We start from the raw sequence: 26,371 nt of genomic DNA, 5'->3' as shown, positions 1-26,371 counted from the left end.
ATTATTTTTCACATGCTACAAAAATATTGTTCTTCTTTTGACTTCAATCATTTAAAACTGTAAAAAGCCCACTTTTAATGGGCTACATGAACAGGTGGTAGGTAGACTGGATTTGGTCCCTGGGCCACAGTATGCTGACCTCTGTCCTAGGCCGCTCTGACACCCAAGTGAAAACTGTAGTGTGACATCTTGTTTATTTGTCCCTTGCTTTTCCCACCCACATTGAAGACTCTGATCTGCTTCACCGTAAACTGCACAAGGAGCTCTATAAATGTCTTCTACATTTTAGAGGAGTCATATTAAGATCTGTTAGAAATATGCCAGGTGGCAGCTGAAAGACCACTGATATAATGCTATATTGTGCATTGAACAAAAACAATCAAGAGGAAAATATAATAAATTTGAGCAACTCACTAAATTTGAAAAATAGGCTTTATTTTAACCAGTGGTATTGTACGACATCCTATATGGCATAACTGATTACAGCCAAGTTCATGAATACAAATAAGACGGCATTTTCCTTCATTCTCTCTTTTGTTTCCTGTTCAGAGAAATCAGGAGATGGGAGCACTGTGCTCAGAAACCAAGGAGCTCTTCTTCCACAGGCTCCTCCAGCTGAGTCCAGGCTCCTGGCACATTCAGCCTCTTAACATATATATGGTCTCATGTGCAAAGACCTTTATGGAAAAAAAAATATTCAGAGCAGTATTTCTGTAGGAAATCACACTAGCATTTACAACAAAACATGGCTGATAAAGTTCATCTTGCTGTGAATTGTGAGGATTTGAACTGCATATAAAGGAGATGAGGACTTTGCGTTCATTTTCCTTTAAAGAGGGGGCAGATCTTGGGTGAGGTGCGATCACCATCAGCTGCCTCCTTCCTTTCTGCTCCAGTTGACGTGCGGGTCCTACCCTGTCCCTCTGGAGTGCAGGTAGTGCTGCACCGTGACACAGAAATGGAAACATCTTGGCCCAAATATGAGATTCTGTCACACAGCCAACACTGGAAGTGGATCTACACTTTCTTCTTTCACAAAGGTTTAAATATATGGGCCTTTATGATATCACAAGATGCCTGAAATTCAGAAAATTATGAAAACAACTCTTCTTCACCCCTGAGGATATTTCATCTTTATAAAGTTGAAAATATAAAATATTAAAATAATTTGCCCTTTCTCCCCATCAAAAGGAATCACATTCTCAAAGGATTCCTGCCATATAGAAAATTCTGAAACAAAATTTATTTCTCCCCAAACCATGACCAGGAAGTCAATGTTAAGCTGCCAAGAAGACCCTTTTCCAAAGAAGGGTGAAAAAGATACTTCATCACTTTTTAAAAAATAATCATATTTAGACAAAGATAGCAAAAGGAGTTTCTGGCCTCATGAGCGTTTATTTTTCACTTTGATTTTCAGCATGTCTTAGCATTGGTTACTGGGAGTGAAGAGAATGACTTGTTTTCCAAAGTCTAAGATATTCCTGGGACAAACCCTGATCTTTCCTGGTTGACGGCTCTCCAAAAATAGTTTGTTGAAAACCAGATGGCAAGAATGGAAATGCTATACATCCATCTGTTCCATTTCTTCATAGTTTTCACATCAAAAGCACCTGGAGTTATCACTTGTGTTCAACACAAAATAGTACTGGGGGCTGAAGAGAGGATGATGTCACCTGCCCTCAGCATCAGCCAAGGTGACATGGGTTCTGAACTACCCATAAGGTCTTCACTGGCAAACCTGCCTGGCACCAGGGCCTCCCAAAGAGAACAGGACAAGCAGCCGTGCATGCTCAAATAGCAAGACGTGCAAAACAGATCATCACTCTGCTAGGAATAAAGAGCACACAGGAGGTACACTGACAGCAGGAACCAGCTTCTGACTACTGGGGCCAGTTCTAAGAAATCTCTGCACTGAAGGTGGGGTATGCAGAGGAATGGCAATGACACCTGGGGGTGGGGCGGGGTGAGGGAGGAGGAGAGGGAAGTGCATACACGCATGCTCACACATGCACACATGGTGCCTCCGAAGGCGCCCTGGCTGCTCTGGGTTCACATGTGGCCGTCTGACAACCTGACTACTTGCCTGGCTCAGAACTTCATCTGCTGCACTCTCTTAACCACACTTTCTTCTCTCCTTTTAAGGCACAAACATATTTAATGGTTTCAGGTATACCTGTTGAGTTCTGCTGCTGCTGCTAAGTCACTTCAGTCGTGTCCGACTCTGTGCGACCCCACAGACGGCAGCTGACCAGGCTCCCCCGTCCCTGGAATTCTCCAGGCAAGAACACTGGAGTGGGTTGCCATTTCCTTCTCCAATGTGTGAAAGTGAAAAGTGAAAGTGAAGTCGCTCAGTCGTGTCCGACCAGTAGCGACCCCATGGACTGCGGCCCACCAGGCTCCTCTGTCCATGCGATTTTCTAGGCAAGAGTCCTGGAGTGGCTTGCCATAGTTGAGTTCTGAGAACCACACTAATCAAGTTAGTCACGGACTAGTGCACAGAAGCCAGCTGGTCCTTTCCGGCTGACACAGAATGAGGGACGGTGCCCCGTGTGAAGCAGCCAGGAGGTGTGAGCCTTCTCTCTGAGCCACTGTGGGATGTGGTCAAAGCCAACCCTCAGCATCAAGGCAGGGCCACAGGAGAGGCCAAGATGGCAAAAGCATGACTGGGGTCTTGGATGTTTAATATTTTCTTTCTTTGCTTTTAACAAACCATACAAGGTGGCAGCTCTCGCCTGCCTTGCGGCCTCTCACGAACAAGAACAAGCAGAGGCCGCCACGGAGAATCCGTCACTCCACGTAGAGTCACTGTGATAGTTTGCTCATCATGTTTTACCCTCCCACAAAGTCAGACACACACACACACACACGCACACACACACACCCCCCTTCCACCATGGAGGAAATCTTTGCAACAAGAGGCACTTGAATGATATTTTGAGAGTTCTCATGAAAAGGCCTTCCCCTCACAGTGAAGTGGGATCAACAGAATAGAAACCAGACACTCAAGACTCCATCTCTTCTTGGTCAAGGGGTGGCGGCACAAAGCTGACGACTTCATCATAGGTCAGGCCTAGAAATCAGGAAGGAAAAGTAAGATGTGAGAGTTTAGACATTCACTTTGCTGGGAAGCCACCCTAACTTCTAAGCTCAAGACCCTTCCCTCCCTGTCCAGGCTATGGGTTCAACGTGCCTCACTGCTTGTGTGTGAACGTGTGATGACCCAAAAGTTCAAGGATGCATATAAAAGAACAATTTTTTGGTCATCCAGTGCCTCCTCTTTAAAGCTCTCTGGAGAAGGTGCTTAAGAGTAGCAAATCAATTATTTGGGAAATGTAAAAAATCGTTCAGTCGTGTCTGACTCTTTGTGACCCCATGGACTATACAGTCCATGAAATTCTCCAGGTCAGAATACTGGAGTGGGTAGCCTTTCCCTTCTCCCGGGGATCTTCCCAAACCAGGGATTGAACCCACATCTCCCGCATTGCAGGCAGATCTTTTACCTGCTGAGCCACGAGGGAGTCCCCCATATGCTACAGCAACAGATAATCCTGGCTTTGGGATTTAACTCAAGTTCTGGATTTGTGTTTTATGAAAAGAATATGAGACTGGGTCTAGGAGACCTGGGTTCCATTTCTGGCTGTATCCTTAACTAGGTCTAAGCTAAGAGATAAGATATAAATGCTCTTCATTGTTTGTAAAGTTCTATTGTTTGTAAAGCGGTAAAAATTCCCTATTCCCTACTTAGCTCAAAAGAGATGGGTATAAATGCAGAAATTCTGAGAACCTCAAAGCTTTATGCAGACGTGAGGGGCTGTGCACAAAATCAGACCAGACAGAAGCATCTCAAAGGTCCAGAGGGGCGTCATCTACAACAGAGGAACATACTCATTCCACGGAAGAGACCCTCACTGCAAGTTTTAACGAGCTGGATACAACCAGAAAAAACTTCCCCCACCCTCACAGCTTTTGCTTAGTGGCTCACCTAGGAAAGATTTTTAAATCTAGGTTCTCAAAAAGCTAACTGTTTATCCTGCTATGACTTACTTTTCCATTCGTCTATAAGGAGGTCCCTGCTTTCAAAAGACTGATCATAAGGATCAGCCACTGGTTCGTCATCAGGATCGTGGTACTGGGCAAAGTAGGCATGTGCAAGGGCTTGTGCTGCTGTAATTCTCTTATCTGAGTCCAATACAAGCATCTTCTCCAGCAGGTCGACAGCTGTCAATACCACAGATGGGAAGGAAAAAAAGAGTTTTTAACACATTACCAAAAATTTATGCCTTATTAAGCAAACACAGAGTTTCAATCCTTCATACCCAAACATTCTCCAAAGTATCTGCTCTGAGATATTTATATTTTATTTACTTTATATCTTTATCTATATATACATACATTTTTGCCGAATCATTTTAAAATAAAATTACAGACATGCATTTTTACCTATAAATATTTCACCATAAAGATGGCTTCCTATACAATCATAAAACTGCTATTACATCTGACAAATATATAATCCCCAAACATCATCTAAAATCCAAGTCATGTTAAGCTTTCTTCAATTATCTTAAAGTTGTTTTTTATATCTAGTAACTTGTTCAAACCAGAATCCAATTAAGGGCCAGGCATTGCATTCTGTTGAGTTTCCTTAGTCTCTTCTATTTCTAGAATAATCACCGCCCCCAACCCCTATTTTTCCTAACTTTGACCTGAAAAGACTCCCCCACAAAACTGTCCTGTGCTATCATGTACCTGTACCCTTGTTTTCCTCTATCCCCTGTGTTTCCTGAAAACCCTGGTAAACCTAAAATCTGGTAAGAACTGGGTTACACATTTTGGCAAGAATATCTCATAGGTGACGTTGTATACTTAATGGTACATTAAGGCCATCTGTCCCAATAATAATGATGCTAAATTTGATCACTGGGTTAAGCTGCTTCTTTTTTGCCTTAAGCAAGTACCCTGTCAGCACTAGGTGAGTATCAGTTTCTTTCACTTATAGCTTTCAGCATCCATTGATTTTCCTTCCCAGCAACTATTTCATTAGCTGGGGGTCACAAAATCATGGGTTTTTTCCCCCCCGTCTAATTCTTATAAATGATGTTTTGAGTTTCAGAATGGCAGCACCTGAGAGGACAAATAATAAATGACCACAGTTACCACTTTTGTGAAGCAAAGGCATTTGTGGCTTTGCAAATTACTGATTCTTCTTTAAGTGTGGGAGGGGGCAGGGATGGGGAGTGAAGGGGGGGAGGTCCTTTTCCTGAAGAGATCCACACTGTGTACACTGGAGGCAGTAAAAGACCCCCATCCTTCAGGCTCAATTCCAGAGTTGAATTTCTTCCAAAAGAGAAATGTGGGTTTCCAAGGAATACAGTAACAAAGTGAATATTTATGTGTCAAGTTCATAAGTTTACACCTTAAAGCACTCAGAAAATTGCCTAGACATATATTCTCTTCTTAGAAACAATAACCGCATCAGGTGCTGGCTCGATCATATGAGTCTTTACCACCCCAGGGTAAAATGAACCATGTCCTTATAACCAATGCCTTGATAAATTAAGATCAAAGTTAAGAAAAAGATTCCTCTAGGACCCTGACAGATACAAATACACACGCATCAAACAGCAACTTAAGTTTTACTTCATGTTTGAGAATAATGGTGAAACATGAAGTCAGTGACGGACAAAAGACGGCTGTCAGTATTTACACTGCTGGTGTATTCCTGCTGGGTTAACATGCTGGGCACGAGTTCCTGGTCAGGTTACACTATGTTCTGCCTGTAAGAAGAAACTCTTTATACGACGCCAGCACTTGGCAGTGGACTGATAGGTCTGTGTAAATACTGAGAACTGAAGTGCTGGGCAGCAGGTGGCCCAAAGCCTCCTTTAGCTCACTTGCAGTCTACAGTGCTAAGTGGTATCCAGCTTTTTTGAATGATTAAATGTCACGATTCCAGAGAAGGGGGATGCTTATCAGGATGGAAGTGACCCAATAAACTGCTGGGACACACATATTCCCCCCTTCCCTGGAAGAATGAATGAACAAATCGCTTTGAGTCAACCATCAGGAAATCAAACAGCACTGCCATATCTAAAACATGAGCTGAGATGATGAAAAAATTCATAACAGAATGACAGACAAGGAAGCTACCGGCTTACAACATAATTTCCTAATATCCTACAGTACTTAATGACTCAAAGAGAGCTTCTCACAGACCCTTGAACTAGACAATACAGTATAAATAAATCATACAAAGCCAGTGAGAGCAAACCAGGGCAGATGCAGACCCAAACCAACCCTGGCAGAATTCTGTATACCCCTGATGAGTCTGTGGATTTATTCTTAGATGTGAGAGTGATCCAGCTGAGACCTGACACATTCTCCATCTCCAAGGCCGACAAGCTCAACAGTTCAGAGCATGAGTATCTCTGCTATTGTTAAGAATTATCATAGGAAACTAAACCGCTCTCAAGCAATCACTGTGGATAAAGTACTTAGAAAGGTAAAGCCACTTAGCCTTCACTCCAACTTCTGAAGAGGCTGTCGTCAGCTCTCAGAAGGATGAAACTAAACCCGAAGCACAGATGCTGGGACCCTTAAGCAGAGGAATGATCAAAACTGAGATTTCAAAACATACTACTAAGATACAACTTCAGAAAAATAAGAAGGTTGATTGTTCTATTATCACAGCATTGCTCCACTCTCGTAATAGGGAGGGCCGGGTCTGATTTTCCTGTTGTTGCTGTTGTATCTGACTGTGACTGCAGGTCAGATTCCTCTGTCCTCCACTATTTCCTGGAGTTTGCTCAAGTTCATGTCCACTGAGTTGGTGATGCTATCTAACCTTCTCATCCTCTGCTGCCCCTTTCTCCTTTGGCCTTCAATCTTTCCCAGCATCAGGGGCTTTTCCAATGAGTTGGTTCTTTGCATCAGGTGGCCAGAATATTGGAGCTTCAGCATCAATCCTTCCAATGAATATTCAGGACTGATTTCCTTTAGGAAGGACTGGTTGGATCTCCCTGCAGTTCAAGAGATTCTCAAGAGTCTTCTCCAACACAATTCAAAAGCATTAATTCTTTGGCACTCAGCTTTCTTTATAGTACAACTCTCACATCTGTACTTGACTACTGGAAAAACCATAGCTTTGACTATACAGACCTTTGTTGGCAAAGTGAAGTCTCTGCTTTTTAATATGGTGTCTAGGTTTGTCACAGCTGTCCTTCTAAAGAGTAAGCATCTTTTAATTTCATGGCCGCAGCCACCGTCCGCAGTAATTTTGGAGCAAGAAAATAAAATCTGCCACTGTTTCCACTCCTATCTGCCAGGCAGTAATGGGACAGGATGCCATGATCTTAGTTTTTTGAATGTTGAGTTTCAAGCCAGCTTTTTTACCCTCATCAAGAGGCTCTTTAGTTCCTCTTCACTTTCTGCCATTAGAGTGGCAACATCTGCATATCTGAGGTTGTTGATTATATCTCTGGGCAATCTTTGATTCCAGCTTATGATTCCTGCAGCCTGGCATTCTGCATGATGTAGTCTGCATGTAATTAAATGAGCAGGGTGACAATATATAGCATTGTCATACTCCCTAATTTTGAACCAGTCATTTGTTCCATATCTGGTTCTAACTGTTGCTTCTTGACTTGCATACAGGTTTCTCAGGAGACAGGTAAGGTGGTCTGGTATTCCCGTCTCTAAGAATTTTCCATGGTTTGTTGTGATCCACACAAAGAGGCTTCAGCATAGTCAATGAAGCAGAAAGTACATGTTTTTCTGGAATCCTCTTGCTTTCTCCAGGATCCAATGAATGTTGGCAATTTAATCTCCAGTTCCTCTGTTTTCTGAACCTAGCTTGTCCATTTAGAAGTTCTTAGTTCACAAACTGCTGAAGCCGAGCTTGAATGATTTTGACCATAGCCTTGCTAGCATGTGAAATGAGCTCAACCGTACAGTAGTCTGAAAGTTCTTTGACATTGCCTTTCTTTGGATAGCACTGTTCCCCATCTTTTCCTAGAGTCAGGGGATTAAAACCTCAGGCAATGCCACTTTTGGGGACCAAAAGAAGTATACACCAGCCCCCAGTTTTAAGGAACAAAGCAGCTCCTTTTCAGCCAAGGTGGTACACACCCTGCAGCTGCCACTGTCACGTCTCTTTGCCAAAGACCCTGGAAATGGTGGTGACAGGAAGGAAGATGGAGCCATTCTTCAAAGCTTCACAAAGAAGAGAGAATGGTTAGGTGTCTGAAGGCAGAAGAGGACACGGGAAAGGAAAAGGCCGTGAGGATGACTGCTGGGGCGCTGCAGGCAGTGGGCCACACTGCAGGGTGCACCTGGGTGGGGTCGCTGACTGCCCTCTGTGCTTTGGTTGTTTCCAGCCTCAGCGCAGACACCACAGAACAACAGCAGTGGTGACCGAGTCACAGGCTTTCCTCTGGTTCTCCTCCTTCTGCGTCCCTCGGTCTCTTCTCCCAGCGTTCCCATTACTTTCTCTCCTTTCTTCACTGTTCCCGCTTATTTCCCCCATCAAATTCTGTGATCATATATTTATATGATGTAAGCATGTCATGAGATAAACAACCTGACAGTACAAACATGGGTAACACAGCATTATTTGTCACCTTCCGAGATTTAACAGTACTATATTTAGTCAAAAGGATCCCTAACTTATGTCACAGCCAATTCAATATCCACAAGACGAGGATACAGTCAACTTACCCAAGGGATTGGCACCAATAAATACATTTGCAAAATTCATCTTTGGCATCTGGGTCAAAGACTGAATGTAGTTTCTTGCCTGTAAAACAAAGGGTTTTCAAAATGGCTTTGTTCAATATTTTTACTGCTCTCAAACATTCCTGGTCCTGTCACAGAGCAAGTGTTAACTGACAAAGTCTGCTAGCTTCAATGTTTACGAATGCTGTTGATATTCATCAGACTTTTCTCTCATTGCCATCCTAACCTTCTTATTTACCATCATCACCTTTTTCCTGCTCTCTCTCAGTTAAAATTTCAAGTGAACAAAAGTGCTAACCAGTTAAGTTCCCTTTCATTAGCATTCTGGTCACACGATCAGAAGTTTAAAACGATGAGGCCAAGATATCTAAGAAGTAGCCCTTACTGAGACAGTCTTCCTAAAAAAGCTGAAGTTGGCATAGGGTTTAGTATTCCCAAAGGAAGTCTAAGATCAACCATCTTTTGATAAGCTGATCTCAGCAGGGACTCTCAGTATATTAAAAGGATGTCAGTATTAAACCTTGTTAACAAAATATTTTTGGTAACAAGGAAATAAACATAAGCTTTATATTATGCTAAGAGGTTCAAACACATCTAAAAAAATACTAAACTAACTTAATAAGAGTAATAAAGAACAGTGGATTATAAGTTACACAGACAAGCTTAGGCAGAAATCTTTCCTCTATCACTTATAAGACACATTTTCTTGGGCAAGTCTTAACTAGCATATCAATGACCTCATCTGTAAAATATTAAGTAGTATTTGGCTTGCCTATATCATATGGTTATCGTGATAAGCAAGATAAAACTAGTGAGAGAGCTTTCAACTAAAATTTTGACACGAAAGAACATTTATATACAAATTCAGATTTTATAATGTTTGGTTCTTGGGGTGGGACAGACTTGAATTACTTACTCTTTTAAGTCTTGACTTCTTCATCTATAAAGTGGGATTAACAACAGTGCCAACCTCAAAGAGCTGGAGGGAGGACTTGTGATAACAAACCAATACCCTCCTTAGCACCGTACTTGGGTTCAGAGGGACAGCTCAAATAAACATCAGCTGCTATCACTGTTGCCTTTAGAAAGGAAAGTCTGCTCTCATTTTCTAAGGATGTTTCAACTTGATAATTTCTGGATTTTATTCTAAGGAACTCAAGGTGCTAAAATACTTTCAAGGACTGATAGCTCTTAATAAAGGCAAAAATAAAAACTGGACTTGAGAATAATCATATAAATACAAATGGTTCATAAGTGCATGTATTAGCTATTAAATCTATGACCTTCCCTGTTTCAAAGAAAAAAAATCTCATGATCAGTCCGAGTAGCTGAGGTAAAACTTCTTTAAATCTAAACTACCTCCTTAAAATTCCTGTTTTTAAGACAGCTCAACAGTAAAGGTATATATGTATATTTATGGATGTATGTATATACACACACATAACAAGGTTAGAAAAAATTCTAGCTGCTAGGGCAACTTCATCTTTTTAAATTTTTTAAAATTTACATATATATAAAAATTAGATCTCTAATATTAATACATATAATATTAGTTTCAGGTCTATAACAGTGACTCAAACTTCTTATAAATTATATTCCATGTAGAGTTATGCTATATTTCCTATCCTTGTAGCTTTCTTTTATACATAGTAGTTTGTTCCTCTTAATAACTTCACCTTCTTAAACACTGTATGCAGAGCAAACAGGAGAGGCCCACTTTGAGAAGCAGCTGAGAATCTTTCTGATTTGAAAAGAAAGCTCTAGGAATTGAATTATTGACAAGCCTGTTATCCCTTCCTACTTGAGCATGTAGATAAAAGAAGAAAGGGAAAACAGAGGTGAGAGAGACCATGTTATACAGAAAACAGTCTTACCTCTAATAAGATAAATAAAAAGACTACCTGAATAAAGCCATGTAGCCAACCTGATTCCCAAAAAGATTAAGGACATCTTACAAAGAAGTGCCCTGATCACCTCTGATGGTAAAAGCAGACTTAGATTAAGTAGTCAAGCACTGGTTAAAAAAAAGGCACCTAACCCTCTCTACGGAGAAGGCACTGGCAACCCACTCCAATACTCTTGCCAGGAAAATCCCATGGATGGAGGAGCCTGGTAGGCTGGAGTGCATGGGGTCGCGAAGAGGTGGACACGACTGAGCGACTTCACTTTCACTTTTCACTTTCACACATTGGAGAAGGAAATGGCAACCCACTCCAGTGTTCTTGCCTGGAGAATCCCAGGGACAGGGGAGCCTGGTGGGCTGCCATCTACGGGGTCGCACAGAGTCGGACACGACTGAAGTGACTTAGCAGCAGCAGCAGCAACTCTCTCTAAGTGTTCATGGTTTTCTACATTATTTGCATATTTTATCTTAAATATAGAACTTTTCAGCATTAGATATTTTATAAGTGTTTTTAAATAAAGGCTCTTCTTTTGGTCATTAAGAAAATGGATAACTAGGAAAATATGCTAATGGCCTTCAGTTAATACACCTCCAATTAAAAATTATTCGATGGTCACATACCCTGACTGTAGGCATAGGACCCTAGGAAAACACAAACCTCCTCTTGAGCACTAAATTCATAAATAACATCATTTTCTATGTACAAGCCTATAAAGTATATTCTCCATTCACAGGACCGGGTGACATTTTCATCCCAAGCATCAAGTGCTGTAATGGCACACAGGCAGTCTTTGCCACAGTCACCCTAGAGGCGCGCAAACATTCAGTGATGCTACAATCTGTGTTGGTTACACAGTGGCACCAAAATGGCGAATGTGGCCTCCTGCATTAGATACTCCTGCACAGTCAATTTGTTCTCACCTCATGGCTTGGCATCCTGTTAATGAGATAAGCAGGGGGAGTCCCCGTCAGACGCATAATCTGCTGAAGCTGGTTAATATCTTAAGATGCCTAGTCAAGGGCATTGTTAAGCATACAGTGCAAAAAATAACTTTCAACTCAAAAAGTTTTAGAAAAGGCCAAAAAGCCACCCCCAAACAAAAAATCTACTCCCACCCACCCCAGCCACCCCAGGTCAGAGCCCAAGGCTGCATGTGAAAGCATGCATCTGTGAATGGCATGAGAGTTAGTAGCCATGGGGCCAGCGATGGGCCAAGTGGAGAAGAAAAACTTTGTTTTGGTTTTAGCATGATTTTTAACATTAAATATTTACGCTCCCTGTAAAGAGACTGCCCCTTGATCCGGGATGCCAGCCAGAGAACTGTTTTCAAGTACTGATGGCCACAACCTGTTTGCTTGTGGGATAAATGAAGAGGATTCAGAACATTCTGATTCAACTTCAGACAAAATAAAATGTCCAATGTAACCATTTCAGGTACAGGTTAAATTTCTGTGGCACAGGTTCTGGTGATTCTCTAAAACACCACCCCTCCTACTGTAAGACCAAGCTAGGATGTGTGTTGACACGCAAGGCCAAGCTTCAAGGACAGTAGTTAGTGATACATTTAAAATACATGCCACAAACACACAGTGGTGAGTGAAGGGGAAGTGAGGGGAAAATGAGAAGCTAACAGCAGAGACAAAACAGAAGTCACAGCTGCTGACGGTATCACAGCATGCCACAATGATTTCTCCCACAAGTCTCTTTAACAGGTGAACAGACTGACTTTGCTTAAAAAACATCCGGGAGGAAGCTGGCAAAACACTGTATCTGATCTGACAAAGGGAGAACTCTGAGGTTTTCCAAAGGTATGCGGATATAGGTACAATGCACTCTAACCGTCTCTCTTTTAGCTGGCCCATCAATTTTAACACAACCACAAGAACTGTTAAGTTTATCATGTGTTGCTATTAAAGCAGAGTGGTGGGATTTTTAAAATCCTCAGCACAATAAAAACCTTTTCATATTCCCTTTCTTGGAATTTATTAATTCCCTCCTTCTCTTGTAGCACCATTTTCAGTAAGTACCATAATCAAATAATTTCACTTCTTTGTGGCTTCTCTCAATGATCTTTCCAGTTGAGCTCATCCTCAGAACTTAAATTCCTTAGTGGTCAGATTACTATAAACACATGTTTAAGGCTGGCTGTTAGGAAAGAGCTGGAGCCACGGCTCCACCCTGCCTCTCATGCTCCCTGGCCCAAAGACAGGCCAGCAAATCCAAAAGATGGTGTGAGGTTCTTCTAACATTCTCAATAAATTCAGGTTTACCTCTAAACAAATTACATAACAAATAGTACTCTGCATGCTAAGAAACAAAAGGGGGTCACTAACTAAGCCAGTAATAGTAGTATCGGCTGGGTTTTAAAATGCTAAAATCCTGTCACCTTTCTCTTCTTTTCTGTGAACAATAACTTGGTCTGTACATTTCCGTGTTTTGTTCTTTTTGGTCTCCTTTAGTCAAATAGGTTATTATATCCCATTTTTGTCAGGGGTTCAGGAATAAAATATTTTCAGCAAAAATTTTGAGAGTGAGTCAGTAAATGGGCTTTTGTTTTCTTCACATGATTTATTTTTAATTTTTGTCCTTTCACTGATTACTATAGGTATTGGGTCACCAACCAAAAAATATTCTCTGGACATCCATCATGGCTCATTTCTCCCCTTTCTCACAGCACATGCTAACTTGTTCTCAGTCAGTCCAGCTATTACTGTACTGTCTTACTCAGAAGGTCCTAGTATTTATTTACTGACTGAATTCCATCAATCAATAATAATGGCATCACTTCACTCCTTTTCAGGAGTAAGGAAAATAGCTATTGGCTTTCTCTGTTTACTACATTCCTTCACTAATATGTTTTTCTTTTCATGTTGAAAAGCTTTAAACAATTTTACTCACTTGGCTTTTCTATTTAGACATCATGTTTCACACATCATGTGCTTCTAAGATAAATTGGTACTTGAGCAGTATTTCTAACATCAAATTAATCTTGTCTACTCTTCTCAATGTTTAAATTACTTTTTGTGCACTAACTATAACTACGTAGGAGAAAAAAAACACATTTTCTTATTCCTATACTCAATGCAATGTTATTTAACTTCTGTATTCTGATACTCAACTTTATTATGCTCAACTCTATGTGAGAGATGTTGAAATGTATGAAGCGCCCTATTTCACATAAAGACATTTCATTATTAGGGCAGGCAGTTAAAAAAAATGGATTACAGCAGGTAAATACTATCATTTTATACCCACCCTTTTTCTTCCAACAGCACATATCTATAGGGCAGATGGCTAAGGGTGGGTGAGAAGGCTGAGAAGGAGCTGCTAGTGGCCATCTCCAGACAGAGGGCACATCTGCTCTCTCAGCCTCATGAGAACTATTCAGTAATAAACTGAGCTCCTCCCTAACCCCACTCCCTTGCCCCTGTGTCCTCTCTATTAGACCCTCTTTCTAAGCAAAAGCATTTAAAACAAAAAGGCACCGTCCTCTCTAAGCATCGTCTCATCTCTTCTTTGATTCACTCCAATCCAGCTCCTGTATTGCAAAAAGAGAACACTCCTCTTCTGGCTGACACTCTGGTCAGCAACTCTGACAATGACTTTTAAAACAGTGTGCAATCGCATGAGATTAAAGTTTAGAACATGTTATCAGAACATCTGGGATGGAAACTCAGCTCTGTCAAGTGACTCAGTGCGTGACTTGGGCAAGTCCCAGTCTTCCTGTGCTTTTGCTTTCTCATCTTAAATAAGTAAATGAAACAAACGCCTCTGGCTACCCAGCAGTCTTTCCAACAGGGTAAAGGAATCCTTCAGTCAGAAACACTGGGAGGAGAGTCCAGAAGGCACAACTGGAGCTTGGCTTCACAGCTTTTTCCCTTTTATCCAACTGCCTGGCAGCAGACAGATGGGAAAAGGGAGAAAGACTGGGCTTTCCTAATTTCTCTCACATCTGTGGCCCAAGAAAATGACCAAGTAAGCCAGAGTCACATTCCCATGGCTTCTCTCTAAATGCCTGCTTAGAAGCAGGAAGGCATTGGCTCCAAAGCTTTTTCTCAGCGTACTCAAACTTGTAATTACACAGGCAGGCTGTGGGAGAAGGATTTACAACCCTCATCCTGTGGATCCAAGGTGTTAGGAGTGGGGATGTTACTCTGATGGTCTGGAGACTGGGTCGATACAGACCCCTGTGCAGAACAGACACCTTACACAGGATGTGCAAGTTGTCTACTCTAAAGCAATAAAAGGCAAGTAACTTCTGGAAAAGGGCAAGACAGTGCAGGCAACGCACTTTTCATTCTTTTAGTGATAAAGCTAGATTGATATACGGTAAAGCTTGTGCTTTGAGGATAAACACTAACCAAAAAAGTGAAAGGAGCCCTTGAGTGAAACTTTGAGAAAGATGATGTCAGGGCTGGAGAATGGAGACAACAAATTTTCCGTCTCCTGGAATGAATTAGAATCTCAGATCTCACTTACTGTGATACTACTGCCCAACACAAGCTCCCATGCTCCAGTACTGTGCCCAGATAGAGAGAAAACAAAACACACTCATGCGTGTGAGCAGGCACGGACACACACACACACACCTCATCCTGGAGTCAGCACACAAAGGGCACACGTGCTTACAAACAGACCCAGGTCAAAGTACAGGCTGACAGAAGGGAAGTGGCAGAGGCTCCCAACAGAGCAGGTAATGACAATCAAGGCATCAACTCACAGACTCTGAGGAGATTTTCTTCAAAAGCTCAGCCCCTGGGGTTCCAACGAGTCTTAAAATGAGCTTCAACTGATCAATATCTAATGGTGGACTATAAAGGAAAATGTTGGGACAAAATAAAAATGAAAAACAAACAAAACAAACAAACAAAATACCCCAATAACAAAAACTTAAAACCCCAAACCAAGCCAAAATGGTGAATTCATCTAGGTCAAGGTTTCTGCAGGACGGTCACTTCAAGTAGAACATGCTCCTCATGTACAAATTTTCAAAAGCTACCACACACATACCCGACTTATATTTATTTTGTGCATCTGTCAACACCCCCTGTCAGTAGAGTTAAGCAGCTGTAGCTGTGTACTGAGCTGCCAAAGACAGCAGGTGAAAACATAAAGCAGCACTCAGTCCATACGCTCAGCCCACACCTACCTCTTTCCCTTCCACCAAAGCACCAGGAGCCAGTCAAGCAAAGAACACCAGTCAGCAGAAGGCCACAGAGAAGAAAGCAGCAGAGAGCACAGGAGTTAGGGATACACACAAGCCTACCTGTGAAAATTCCTCTGAGGCTTGACCTACGGAGCCTGTAATGACAGGGACCTGCAAAGATCCCAGGGCCTAACTGGTTGAGATGTCCTCCCGAGAACCTCTCCTGGCTGTGGCAGGCAGAGGACTGTGAGTGACAGTGGCCAGCAGAGGGCCCCACCACCCCACTGCAGCACACGTCCTTCAGGAGTGCTGCAGTAACAGAGAACACGTGAGGCTTCGACCTTACATAAATGTACTGACAAACCCCACACACCCCCAGAGCTCTACGTAACAGGCCACAACACCCAAACCTTTATTGTGCAGCCAACTCTTCTATGCACACTCACTATGTGTGTGCATGTACTGACCAGAAGTCAGAAACTTTCCACTTATTCGGACTGCTTTTAGCTTTGCCTACAGTAATTGGTTATGCAATAATAACTTGCCCTATTCTTTTTTCCCCTCCAGATATGAAATTGGCTTAAATGCAAGAAAATTCTAGACAAGTGTCAGCCAATCAAGCTGTACTGGAACACAACCATGCCCATTCGTTTATGGTCTATGGCTGCTTTCACCTTATGTGGCAGAACTGGGTGGTTACAACAGAAACTGTATGGTTCCCAAAGCCTAAAATATTTCCTAGGTGACCCTTTAAGTAGAGTCCTATCCTAGACCCAAACAATTTATGTTCTATAAAAAAATAAATTAACAGCAAGTCCACTCACAGAAGGGCTTCTGTGGTGGCTCAGATGATAAAGAATCTGCCTGTAATGCAGGAGACACAGGTTTGATCCCTGGGTTGGGAAGATCCCCTGGAGGAGGGAATGGCTACCCACTCCAGTATTCTTGCCTGGAGAATTCCACGGACAGAGGAGCCCAGTCACAGAAGTTACTTCTGAATTAAGAACAGTAGAGAATAACATTATAAATCAACTATACTCCAATATAAAATAAAAATTAAATTAGAAAAAAAGGAGAGAATTTTGTTCTTTGCAGAGGGAAAAAAATCAATGTGTTCTAGAGGCTAAAATTTCAATACTGAGGAAAAAAACTGAACTACTTTAGAGAGTCAAGTTTTATGCCCCCACTGAGGAAGACTGGGCTGTGGGTTTCTCAAGAGTCCTACCTTCACCCCAATATACCTGAAGAGTAAGCCACTCCTACTGGTCACAGCAGTCATGACAGCAATGATTTGGGGGACCCCATGTCCTTTTCCACCTCAGCCAGTAAGAAACAATCTCAGGGCTGAAGAATAAAGTAAAGCCCTGAATCCTCAACTTCAAGTTCACAGTCTTTGCTGCTTTGGCATCAAGAGTTTTTCCTGACTCTCCCCTCAAACTATTATTCCTTCATGCACTCAATGTTTCAACTCACACCAAATATTCCAGGCACTTTTAAGCTTCCAACTTCTTATTTATCCAAGTCATAAACAGCAATACCCTCCATTCTCCCCTCCTACCAAAACTTTTCTCTCCTTATTTACGTTTCAAAATCCTGCTCAAACAAGAACTCTGCCAGGAAGTCTTCCTGGGTATCTTGAGCTTCAATTAATCTCTGCTGCTTGTCCATAACTTATTTATACTCTTACAATATCTGTATCACTCTGTCTTGTTTTATAAGCAGAGAACAGACATTCATTCAAACGACTCCTGTAACTCATGTTCTGCTAAGTATGATCATTCTGGTTTGGAGGACAGGTAACATCTTATCTTTAGCACCTTCCACTGAATAGCTCAATAAATATTAATTTGAAAGGTCTTCCTGTAATAGACTTTTCAAAGCAGCTCCACCCCTCTGTCTTGCCCTCAAAAAATCTAGAATGACTGTACTCTAGTGGGAAGGCTGTATACAAAAAAATCAAGAAAAGTTGCTTCATTTCATATGCAAATGCTCATCTGAAATGTTTACACTATAAAGAGTACACAGATACAGTGCGATGAGAGCATAAGGGGCACAGATAGAGAGCTGGTGCAGCATGACAGTAGATAGTGAGGAGATTAGTAAACCTACTGAGTAGCTAAAAGCACTTGCATCAAGAAAGTCAAAGCTGCAAACTTCAGAAGAAATCACCACTGGTTCTCCAAGAGCTGGCATTGAAATACAGGTCAGTCTTCCAATAATACCAGCTACAGTAAGGCCACTACAATTTGTCCAGGCAGTTAAGGCCAGAAGGAACTTCAAGTAACTATATAAGCAGAGCAAAGCAAAACTTACCACATTATGACAATTAGTTATTTCCACAGCAAGCCATCCTTCTTACCAGGTTTAACCCCATTTTTCCCTAGATAGCAGACATTTTTACTGGTAGTTAAAAATGTGTTTTAATTGTAATAATCACAATGTCAAAATTTTAATTATAAATCTTCTAATTCTTCCTTAAACAATTTAGGCCTAAGGTTACTCTTTAGGTCCTCTGCAACAAAAGTAAGAGGCAGCCAGAATGAGTAGGTGAGGGAAAAAAACCTAAGGGTAATGGGTTATTTGGAGGGAAAGTAAAAGTGCTGCTCACAAGCAGTACCAAAATAGATAAAGAAAAGGACCATTTGCAGAACCTGAGACTACAGCTGCTTAAGAGCAGCAGTTTTAAAAAAATCTATGAAGCAAAGGTGGGACACTGACCTGTGGAAATTCTCCTGGTGACAGACAGGATGGACTAGAATGGGACCTACCCTATTTCTTTCTCTTCTCAGTCATCAAAGAGCCATTTTCACTGTCATACATGGAAGATTTCTTAAGGTGCTTTAGGTTTGTGGAGAAACCTAAGAATTCCAGCCTTTTCAAATGGGGGAATATAATCTCAAGTTAGAGAAAAAAAGGCAAGAAGTAACCTAGTATTTTTCTTCTTCAACATCAGGACACTTGCTTTTAGTGTCTGAAGGAAAACTGTGTTTGTTTTTCTTTTAATGAGAGACTATTTGAAACCAAAATCTGAAAGAGAAGCGGGGGAGATGTGATAGGAAGGGATATACAGAAGTTTTGGCTCTACTGGTAATATTTTATCTTGTAATCTGGGCTAAATAAACACAGGTGTTCATATATTATTCCTTGTCTTTTTGTATGTCTAAAGTAGTTCATAAAATGTTTGAAAAAAATCAAAAGAAGAAATAAATGAACTAGAATTAAGGAGCAAATTTAATACAGAGAAAATTCATTATGGAGTAGGGCAGCAAGCTGATGGCAAGAACCCCATTATCTTAATTAATGTCTTAAGAGTGCCATTTCTATAAAAATGAAAGAAGCAAAGTTTTACACATGAAGGAAATTCATTTGATTATCTAGAAAAGGAAAACAACAGTAAGCCAAGGCTGAGATCTCTGTAAGGGAAAACAGTATTTGACAGGTCATAGGGTTATGAAACTCTCTCTTCCTTAGGCTGCAGACTGTTAAGCGTTAGTAATAACATTTCCTAACTGGCTTACTCTTTTCAGAACCAGTGGCTTTCGGAATAAGTTAGCACTATACCTGAAGAAAACATTCTGTGTCCTCACTCTCTTCTAATATAAAGTTCTCTCAGGTATGTCCACTCGAGAGAGATATATATATATACACACACCTAGTCAACTAGTCTAATGAGGAAGGGCTCCGCTCTTAAATGTAATTAGCTTTAAGACAAAAATTAGTGTCTTTTATCTCTTTAGGGAAATGCTAAGGATTATTAACAACTAGTAACAAAGGAATCTTGGGAACTCCCTGGAGTCCAGTGGTTAGGACTTGCACTTTCACTGCTGGGACCTTGGTTCGATCCCCAAGTTGGGGAACTAAGATCCTGCAAGCCATGTGACCCAAAAAGAAGATTCTATCAAGAAGACTAACCACAGAGGGGAAAAAAAAGAGAGAGAATAAAAGTAGAATGGGAAGATGACTTGCAGAGATCTAAAACTGCATAAAATATCAATAGTCACATGTGATTAAATTTAAATGTAATCTAAATAAAATCTAATAAAATTTTAAATTCAGATCAACACTCATAAAACTATGAATAGAACTCCCTGCCATGATAAAGAGTATTTTAAAAAAATGCAGAGCTAAAATTTTATTCAGTGGTGAAAGACTGAAAGATAAGAACAAGACAAAGCTGCCCACTTTCACTACTGCTATTCAACCCTGTACTGGAAGTTCTAACTAGAGAAATTATATAACAGAAAAAAAAAAAAGGCATCTAAATTGGAAAGGAAGAAGTAAAACTCTATTTGCAGATGACATGATCTTATATGTAGAAAAACCAAAGAATCCTCAAGAAAGCTACCAGAGTTCTTAGCTTTCAACTGTGCAAAGTTGCAGGGTACACGATCAACAAATAAAAATCAGTTGTGTTTTTATACACCAACAATGAACAAATCAAAAAGAAAATTAAGAAAGCAATTCCATTTAAAACAGCATCTTACAGATGCTAGGAAAACACCTAAGAATAAATTTAACTAAGGAGGTAAAAAACTTGTCCATTGAAAATTATAAAACATCACTGAAAGAAATACGCCGCAGAGCAACTAAGTCCATGTACCACAAGGATTAAGCCTGTGCTCCACTGCCTGGGAGCCACAACTACTAAGTCCACGTGCAGTAACTTCTGAAGCCTCTGTGCCCCAGAGCCCATGCTCTGCAATGAGAAGCCACTGCAAAAGGAAGCCCCCACACACAAAGAGTCGCCCCCACTTTCAGCAACTAGAGAAAAGCCAGTGCAGCAACAAAGACCTATCACAGTCAAAAATAATAAATAAATAAAATTCACCCTTCTTTGTAGACATGTTTAAAGCCTATCCTCAAATTCACATATAATTATAAGGGAGCCCAAAGTGCCAAAAAAAAAAAATCTTGAAAAAAGTTGAAGGACTTACTTACTATAAAGCTACCATAATCAAAGCAATGTGGTACTGCTGTAAGGGTAGATACACGGACCAATGGAATAGAACTGATCTTTGACAAGGGTGCCAAACCTATTCAATGGAAAAAAAAATAACCTTCAAAAAATGGTCCTGGGACAACTGAATGTCCATATGCATAAGTATAAAGCTGGACCCCAACCTCACATCACATACAAAAATTAACTCAAAATGAATTAGAAACCTAATAAACACATAAAATTCTTAGTAGAAAATGCAGTAAATCTTCACAACCTTGAATTTGGTAATACACTCTTAGAAATGACACCAAAAACATGAACACAAAAGAAAAAATATATTGGAACTTCATAAAAAAAAAAGCTTTTGTACATCAAACGACATTATGAAAAAAATGAATAGGCAGCCCACAAAATGGGAGAAAATATTTGTACATCACATATCTGGTGAAGGCTTAACATACACAATATATAAAGAACTCCTAAAACTCAACAACAAAAAGACAACCCAATTAAAAGGTGGGTAAAGGTCTCAAACAAATATTTTTCCAAAGAAGACATAGCAACAGTAAACACAGGAAAAGATCCTCACATCATTAGTCATTAAGGAAATGCAAACTAAAACCACCAAGAGATTCCACTTGGTATCTCTAGGATGGCTATAATTTTAAAAGCAGGATGGAAGGGAGGGAGGAAGAAACAACTGCTGGTGACAATGTGGAGAAACTGCCCATATATCACTGGTGGGCATGTAAAATGGAGAAATTGCCATGGGAAACAATGGCTGCTCTGCTCCTCAAACAGTTACACACAGAGCAACCTCATGAACCAGCAATTCCACTCCTGGATATATAGCCAACAGAAGCGAAAGGAGGAACTCAGAGAGGTACTTGTATATTAGTGTTCACTGCAGCACTAGTCACAACAGTCAAAAGGTGGAAACAACCAAGTGTCTATAAGCATATGAAGGCAGAGATAAAATATGGTATAGCCACACAATGGAATGGTATTCAGTCATCAAAAAGGAATGAAGTTCCGATCCATGCTACAATAGGGTTTGAGCCCTGAAAACATGCTAAGTGAAAAAATTCAGACACAAAAACACAAATATTGTGTAAGCCCACTTAACATTAAATATTTAGAATAAACAAATTCATAGAGACAGAAAGTAGAAGAGAGGTAATGAGAGGCTGTAAGAGGGAATAGGAAGTTTTTGTTTAATGGGTACAGCTTCTGTTTGGGGTGATGAAAATGTTTTGGACATAGACAGTGATGGTAGATGCACAATTTTATGAATGGAATTAGTGCCCCTGGATTGTATACTTTTAAAAGGATTAAGATGGTAAATTTCATGTTATGTTTATTTTACCACAATAAAAAAATAAAGTGGCAAATCTGTAGTCAATATTTTTAATTCAGCTTCTAAGTTCCACCGGCCACATTTGAAGTGTTCTATAGCCACATGTGGCTGGTAGTTACCAACTACCATATTGAACAGTACATACATAAACTACTTGTAAGACCACAGAAAGTTCTATTAGCTAGTTCTTATCTAGAAGCTAAAACCACAAGTTTCAAATGCAAGATGAATAATAAATGAGGGAAACAGGGAGAGAACTGCACACTCAAGTGAAGAGCACACTCTAGAGGCTGCCTTGGCATTCAGCTGCATTTTAAAATCATAACTAAGCAGTAGCTGTGTGCCTTTCTGAGCAACAGAAGAGTGTGTGGGGCCAGCACATTCTGCAAAGGTTTTAAGAAAATGAGTTTTAGAAATTAGAAGAATAGGCAACAAACAGAATATTGGAAAGAAACAGAAACCTGAGTCAGATAAATTCCATCTATCTTTTCTGGGTTCTTATAGCTTCCTCATCTATAAAAACAGGGGGCCCGACTAGGTATTTTTTAGCATCTTTCTAGATCCCCAAGTGGATAATTCTAGATTTCTTCACTTTTATCTCATTGGTACCTTAAAAAAAAAAAATGAGGAAAAACTACTAACTAACTTTCACCCTGAAAGATTAAAACTAAAATTCAACTTGGTTGAACTCTAGCTGTACCCAACACTGAATGCATACTAGAATCAACCGGGGACTTGAAAAAGTAACAGAAAACACTTTCCTCTCCCCTTGTCAGGCAATCAAAGCTACATCCACACAGACAGCAACTGACAAGAAGGGAGTTATGTATATTACAAATACAAATCTTCCAAATCTGAGTTTCCTGATCCAGAAGAACATCTGCCTGAAAAGGAGGCAAGTAGAAAAGAAACAATGTATTACTAAAACAAAAATTTTGAAAAGAATTCTCATGTATTAAAAAGAGAATCTCCTAGTAAAAAGCTTAAATGCTAGGTTTTCTTCCTAAAGCTCATAGAGGGAAAAGAAGTATGCATAAAAAGGAACACTTCTTACAGAGGCCAAAAGTTGGCATTTTAAAAGGGTCAGTCCATCAATGGGCACTTATAACTGAGACAGAACCAAAGGCACACACAACTGCTTTGAAACCTTTATATCAGTAGCCTGTCAAGGGGATCCATCCTTTACTATCTGTTAAAAATTTTAAATAAAAAAACACAGCCTTTAATCATTTATAGACAATAAAGTGGGAAGGTGAAGGGAGAAACTCTTCCCAAAGATCACTGATGAGGATGATGGCTAACATCTACTGGCAGGCCCTGCTCCCAGTCCTTTCCAGATCATCTCACTGGATTCTCACATGAGGTATGTACTATTTTCAGTATTTTACAGTTAAGGAAACCAAGAGACTGAGGTTACACAACTTGCTCAAAGTCAGAGGGCAGGAAGTAAAAGAGCTAAGTAATAGCGACCCTGGAAGTCCGATTCCAGAACACGTGCTCTTAACCAGCATGCTTTACTGTGCGTCTCTCCACCACTGTGTGTGTCTATGTAGGTGTGAGGGTCTGCGACTGACTGTAGATGGAGATGCGGAAATAAAGGAAGAACTGGGGAGAACATCAGAGGAGAATGCTCAGGAAGACAGAGTAAAGAGTGGGGGTCAGAGGAAAGGGAAGATCACAAATTGTCTCTCAGTCTCTTAGCTTAGACTATAACGTGCATGTCAAATTTCTAAGAAACAGGTATAAGGTAAATGAAACAAAGGACAAAGGGGACACATTAGGAATTAAAATGAGAATCCGGGGATGAGAAGGAATAAGATGAGCCATATAGGGAAATTATACTCTGTATCAATCCGGTAATATTCAGAGGGAAATGGACAGCTGAGGGAAGAGGCTTTTCAGTTCATTAGCAAGTACATTCTAGCAGAAGACAGAATATGTGGCTTGATGAAATGAACATCACAGTCACCCCAGAGGTATGATCCGAACTGTAAGCCAGTAAACTGACATTCTGGTTTATAAACTCAGTGTGTTTGCTTAGGTGAGATGCTAAAACAGCTTTTAGGTCTCTAATTGTGATAGAACACAGGAAACAGCATCTCTAAATGCTCAACCAAACTGGTGGAGGGCAAGTCAAATGAATTTTACAAAAATCTTCAGATCTAATTCTATATATAAATTTAAAAATTATTTCTTGCCTAAACATCTTCCCCAAGGGGAACTGATGAGGATTACAACAAATCAAATTTGATGATATTATTACTAACCTGTGAAATGGGCATGCAGCATATAGAAAAGGGACTAAAATAAAGGGGTCATGATAAACTATAAACTAGACAATGTATCTGGAAGTAAATTAAAGTTTGGTTACAATCTGGGATAAAAACAAAGTCATGCTGAGGGGAGATAAAGGTACACAACAGGGTGACCTTATCTTCTTGCTTTTATTTGTTTTTAAGCAACAAATATAACACGTCAGCAAGTGTATCATTTAGTTCAGTTCAGTCGCTCAGTCGTGTCTGACTCTTTGCGACCCTGTGAATCACAGCACGCCAGGCCTCCCTGTCCATCACCAGCTCCCGGAGTTCACTCAAACTCATGTCCATCGAGTTGGTGATGCCATCCATCCATCTCATTCTCTGTCATCCCCGTCTCCTCCCGCCCCTAATCCCTCCCAGCATCAGAGTCTTTTCCAGTGAGTCAACTCTCGCATGAGGTGGCCAAAGTATTGGGAGTTTCAGTTTTAGCATCAGTCCTTCCAATGATTTACAAGGACCAAATACAGCCTTTTAAATATGTAAACCAAACATAAAAGCAAGATATCCCTGATTTATAAATGGTTATCTTGTGCTCTCTGAGTGTTGGTACAAACAGACTAAACCAGTCTTTGAGGTCTAGAACTTCTCACCAACATACTCAGTCACGCAATGGCTGTGGGAAGATTAATAAGGAACCTGCTACAAAAAAGATGACATATGAAAGATTTTAAAGGTTTGCCAGATTATGAGGAGCTTTTCCAAATCATAAAAGTAAATTGAAGCCTCTTTCTTGGCAAAGCAAGATACTCCACAGGAGGGCAGATCTCACAATGGACAATAGAAACAAGTAACTTAAGGTAAAAGTGATACACTTCCATGGACACTAAAATACAGACAAGAAACAAGAACCCAAAATTTTTTAAAGGATACGGTCTGTACCAGGAAACAAAGTTCTTCCAGTCAACAGCTCGGCCATTATGCATCCCACTGACCAAATATCAACTGGCAAAATTAAAGAGAAATAAAAGTATATACAAAGTCACTCTCATCAAACTTGGCTACAAATGGAACTACAGCTAGGGCTGAAATACTCTAATATTTAAGGTGTTTGAAGCTCAACACTCATACTCAACATTTTTACAGAAATAAATAAGCTAAAACCTTCACCACAATTAAAGGGCTTCATAGGTGGGCTAAGTCAAAACACAGTTACGGCAAGAGAAATAAGCTGTTCACAAAGGGGCAAAGGTTTCTTACTGGTAGAAATGGTGAATTCTCCCAAGTAATATTGAAAGTTAATATTATGAACCCAATGTCTTCAGGTAAAATATGAAAGAATATGTTCAAAATAAGTAAAAAGCCAATTAAATCACAGAGTCTGAAAAATCCTACTTTCTCTGAGCAACTGAAATACCCTCTTTTTGTAGACTTAAATATTTCCTGAGGGAAGAAAAAGAATGTTTCCTCCTACTCCCCCATCTCCACTTCTGGGAACCCCAAATATACCTAACACGGTATCAATAAGGCCCTAAGTAACCAGTTCAAGGAGTACCTGTCTGGTTGTAATGCATCCAGTTCAGCATGATCTCAGGAGCCCTGTACCACCTGGTGGCCACATAGCCTGTCATTTCATCATCTGTATGTCGAGCCAGTCCGAAATCTAAGATCTAATGAGAGAAGAGCAATCAGGAACTGAACATGCCAACTCTTAAGGCTTGTAAAGCAGGAGGGAAAAAACTGTAGTGCTGCATATTAAAAAGCAAGAACAACAAAGCATTTGCATAACATATTTCCTGGTCCATGCTTAGAATGCATGGGGAACACAGCAAGAACTTAAAAAAAAAAGAAATTACAAAAAAAGAAAACAAAAATGCACTGCTTTTGCACTTACCCAAGAGCAATGAAAATATATGTTCCATACAAACATGAATATTCATAGCAGCTTTACATAGCTCTGAAGGGAAACTGAAGCACTTGTGTCTATCAATTGTTTTTTTACTTGCCAAGTTGTGTCTGACTCTTTTGCAATCCCAT

The 26,371-nt window shown here is 40.4% G+C and overlaps 1 protein-coding gene across 4 annotated transcripts in view; it reads right to left on the bottom strand.

The window, feature by feature from the left end:
* Nucleotides 1-2,917: 2,917 nt before the first annotated feature.
* The window catches only part of MAPK14 (mitogen-activated protein kinase 14), an 83,002-nt gene continuing 59,548 nt past the window's right edge, over nucleotides 2,918-26,371 (bottom strand). For 2 of the 4 annotated variants that reach the window (XM_055407280.2, XM_055407282.2), the window contains 6 exons: nucleotides 25,890-26,004; nucleotides 25,268-25,339; nucleotides 15,358-15,437; nucleotides 8,716-8,794; nucleotides 4,045-4,218; nucleotides 2,918-3,070 (listed from right to left, as the gene is read on the bottom strand). In XM_055407280.2, the coding sequence (XP_055263255.1) occupies nucleotides 3,003-3,070; nucleotides 4,045-4,218; nucleotides 8,716-8,794; nucleotides 15,358-15,437; nucleotides 25,268-25,339; nucleotides 25,890-26,004 (588 nt within the window). In that variant the 3' untranslated portion in view covers nucleotides 2,918-3,002. Of the gene's footprint in view, nucleotides 3,071-4,044; nucleotides 4,219-8,715; nucleotides 8,795-11,557; nucleotides 11,638-15,357; nucleotides 15,438-25,267; nucleotides 25,340-25,889; nucleotides 26,005-26,371 lie in introns of all 4 variants that reach the window. The other 2 variants (XM_055407281.2, XM_055407283.2) reach the window with 1 other exon arrangement.

The sequence above is a fragment of the Moschus berezovskii genome, chromosome 23, assembly GCF_049115385.1.
Source record: "Moschus berezovskii isolate FMDL1 chromosome 23, NW_MosBer_1.0, whole genome shotgun sequence".
In the NCBI taxonomy this organism is placed as follows: domain Eukaryota; kingdom Metazoa; phylum Chordata; class Mammalia; order Artiodactyla; family Moschidae; genus Moschus; species Moschus berezovskii.
The sequence above is the reverse complement of the archived record's forward strand: the minus strand, read 5'-3'. Positions and strand labels throughout refer to the sequence as shown.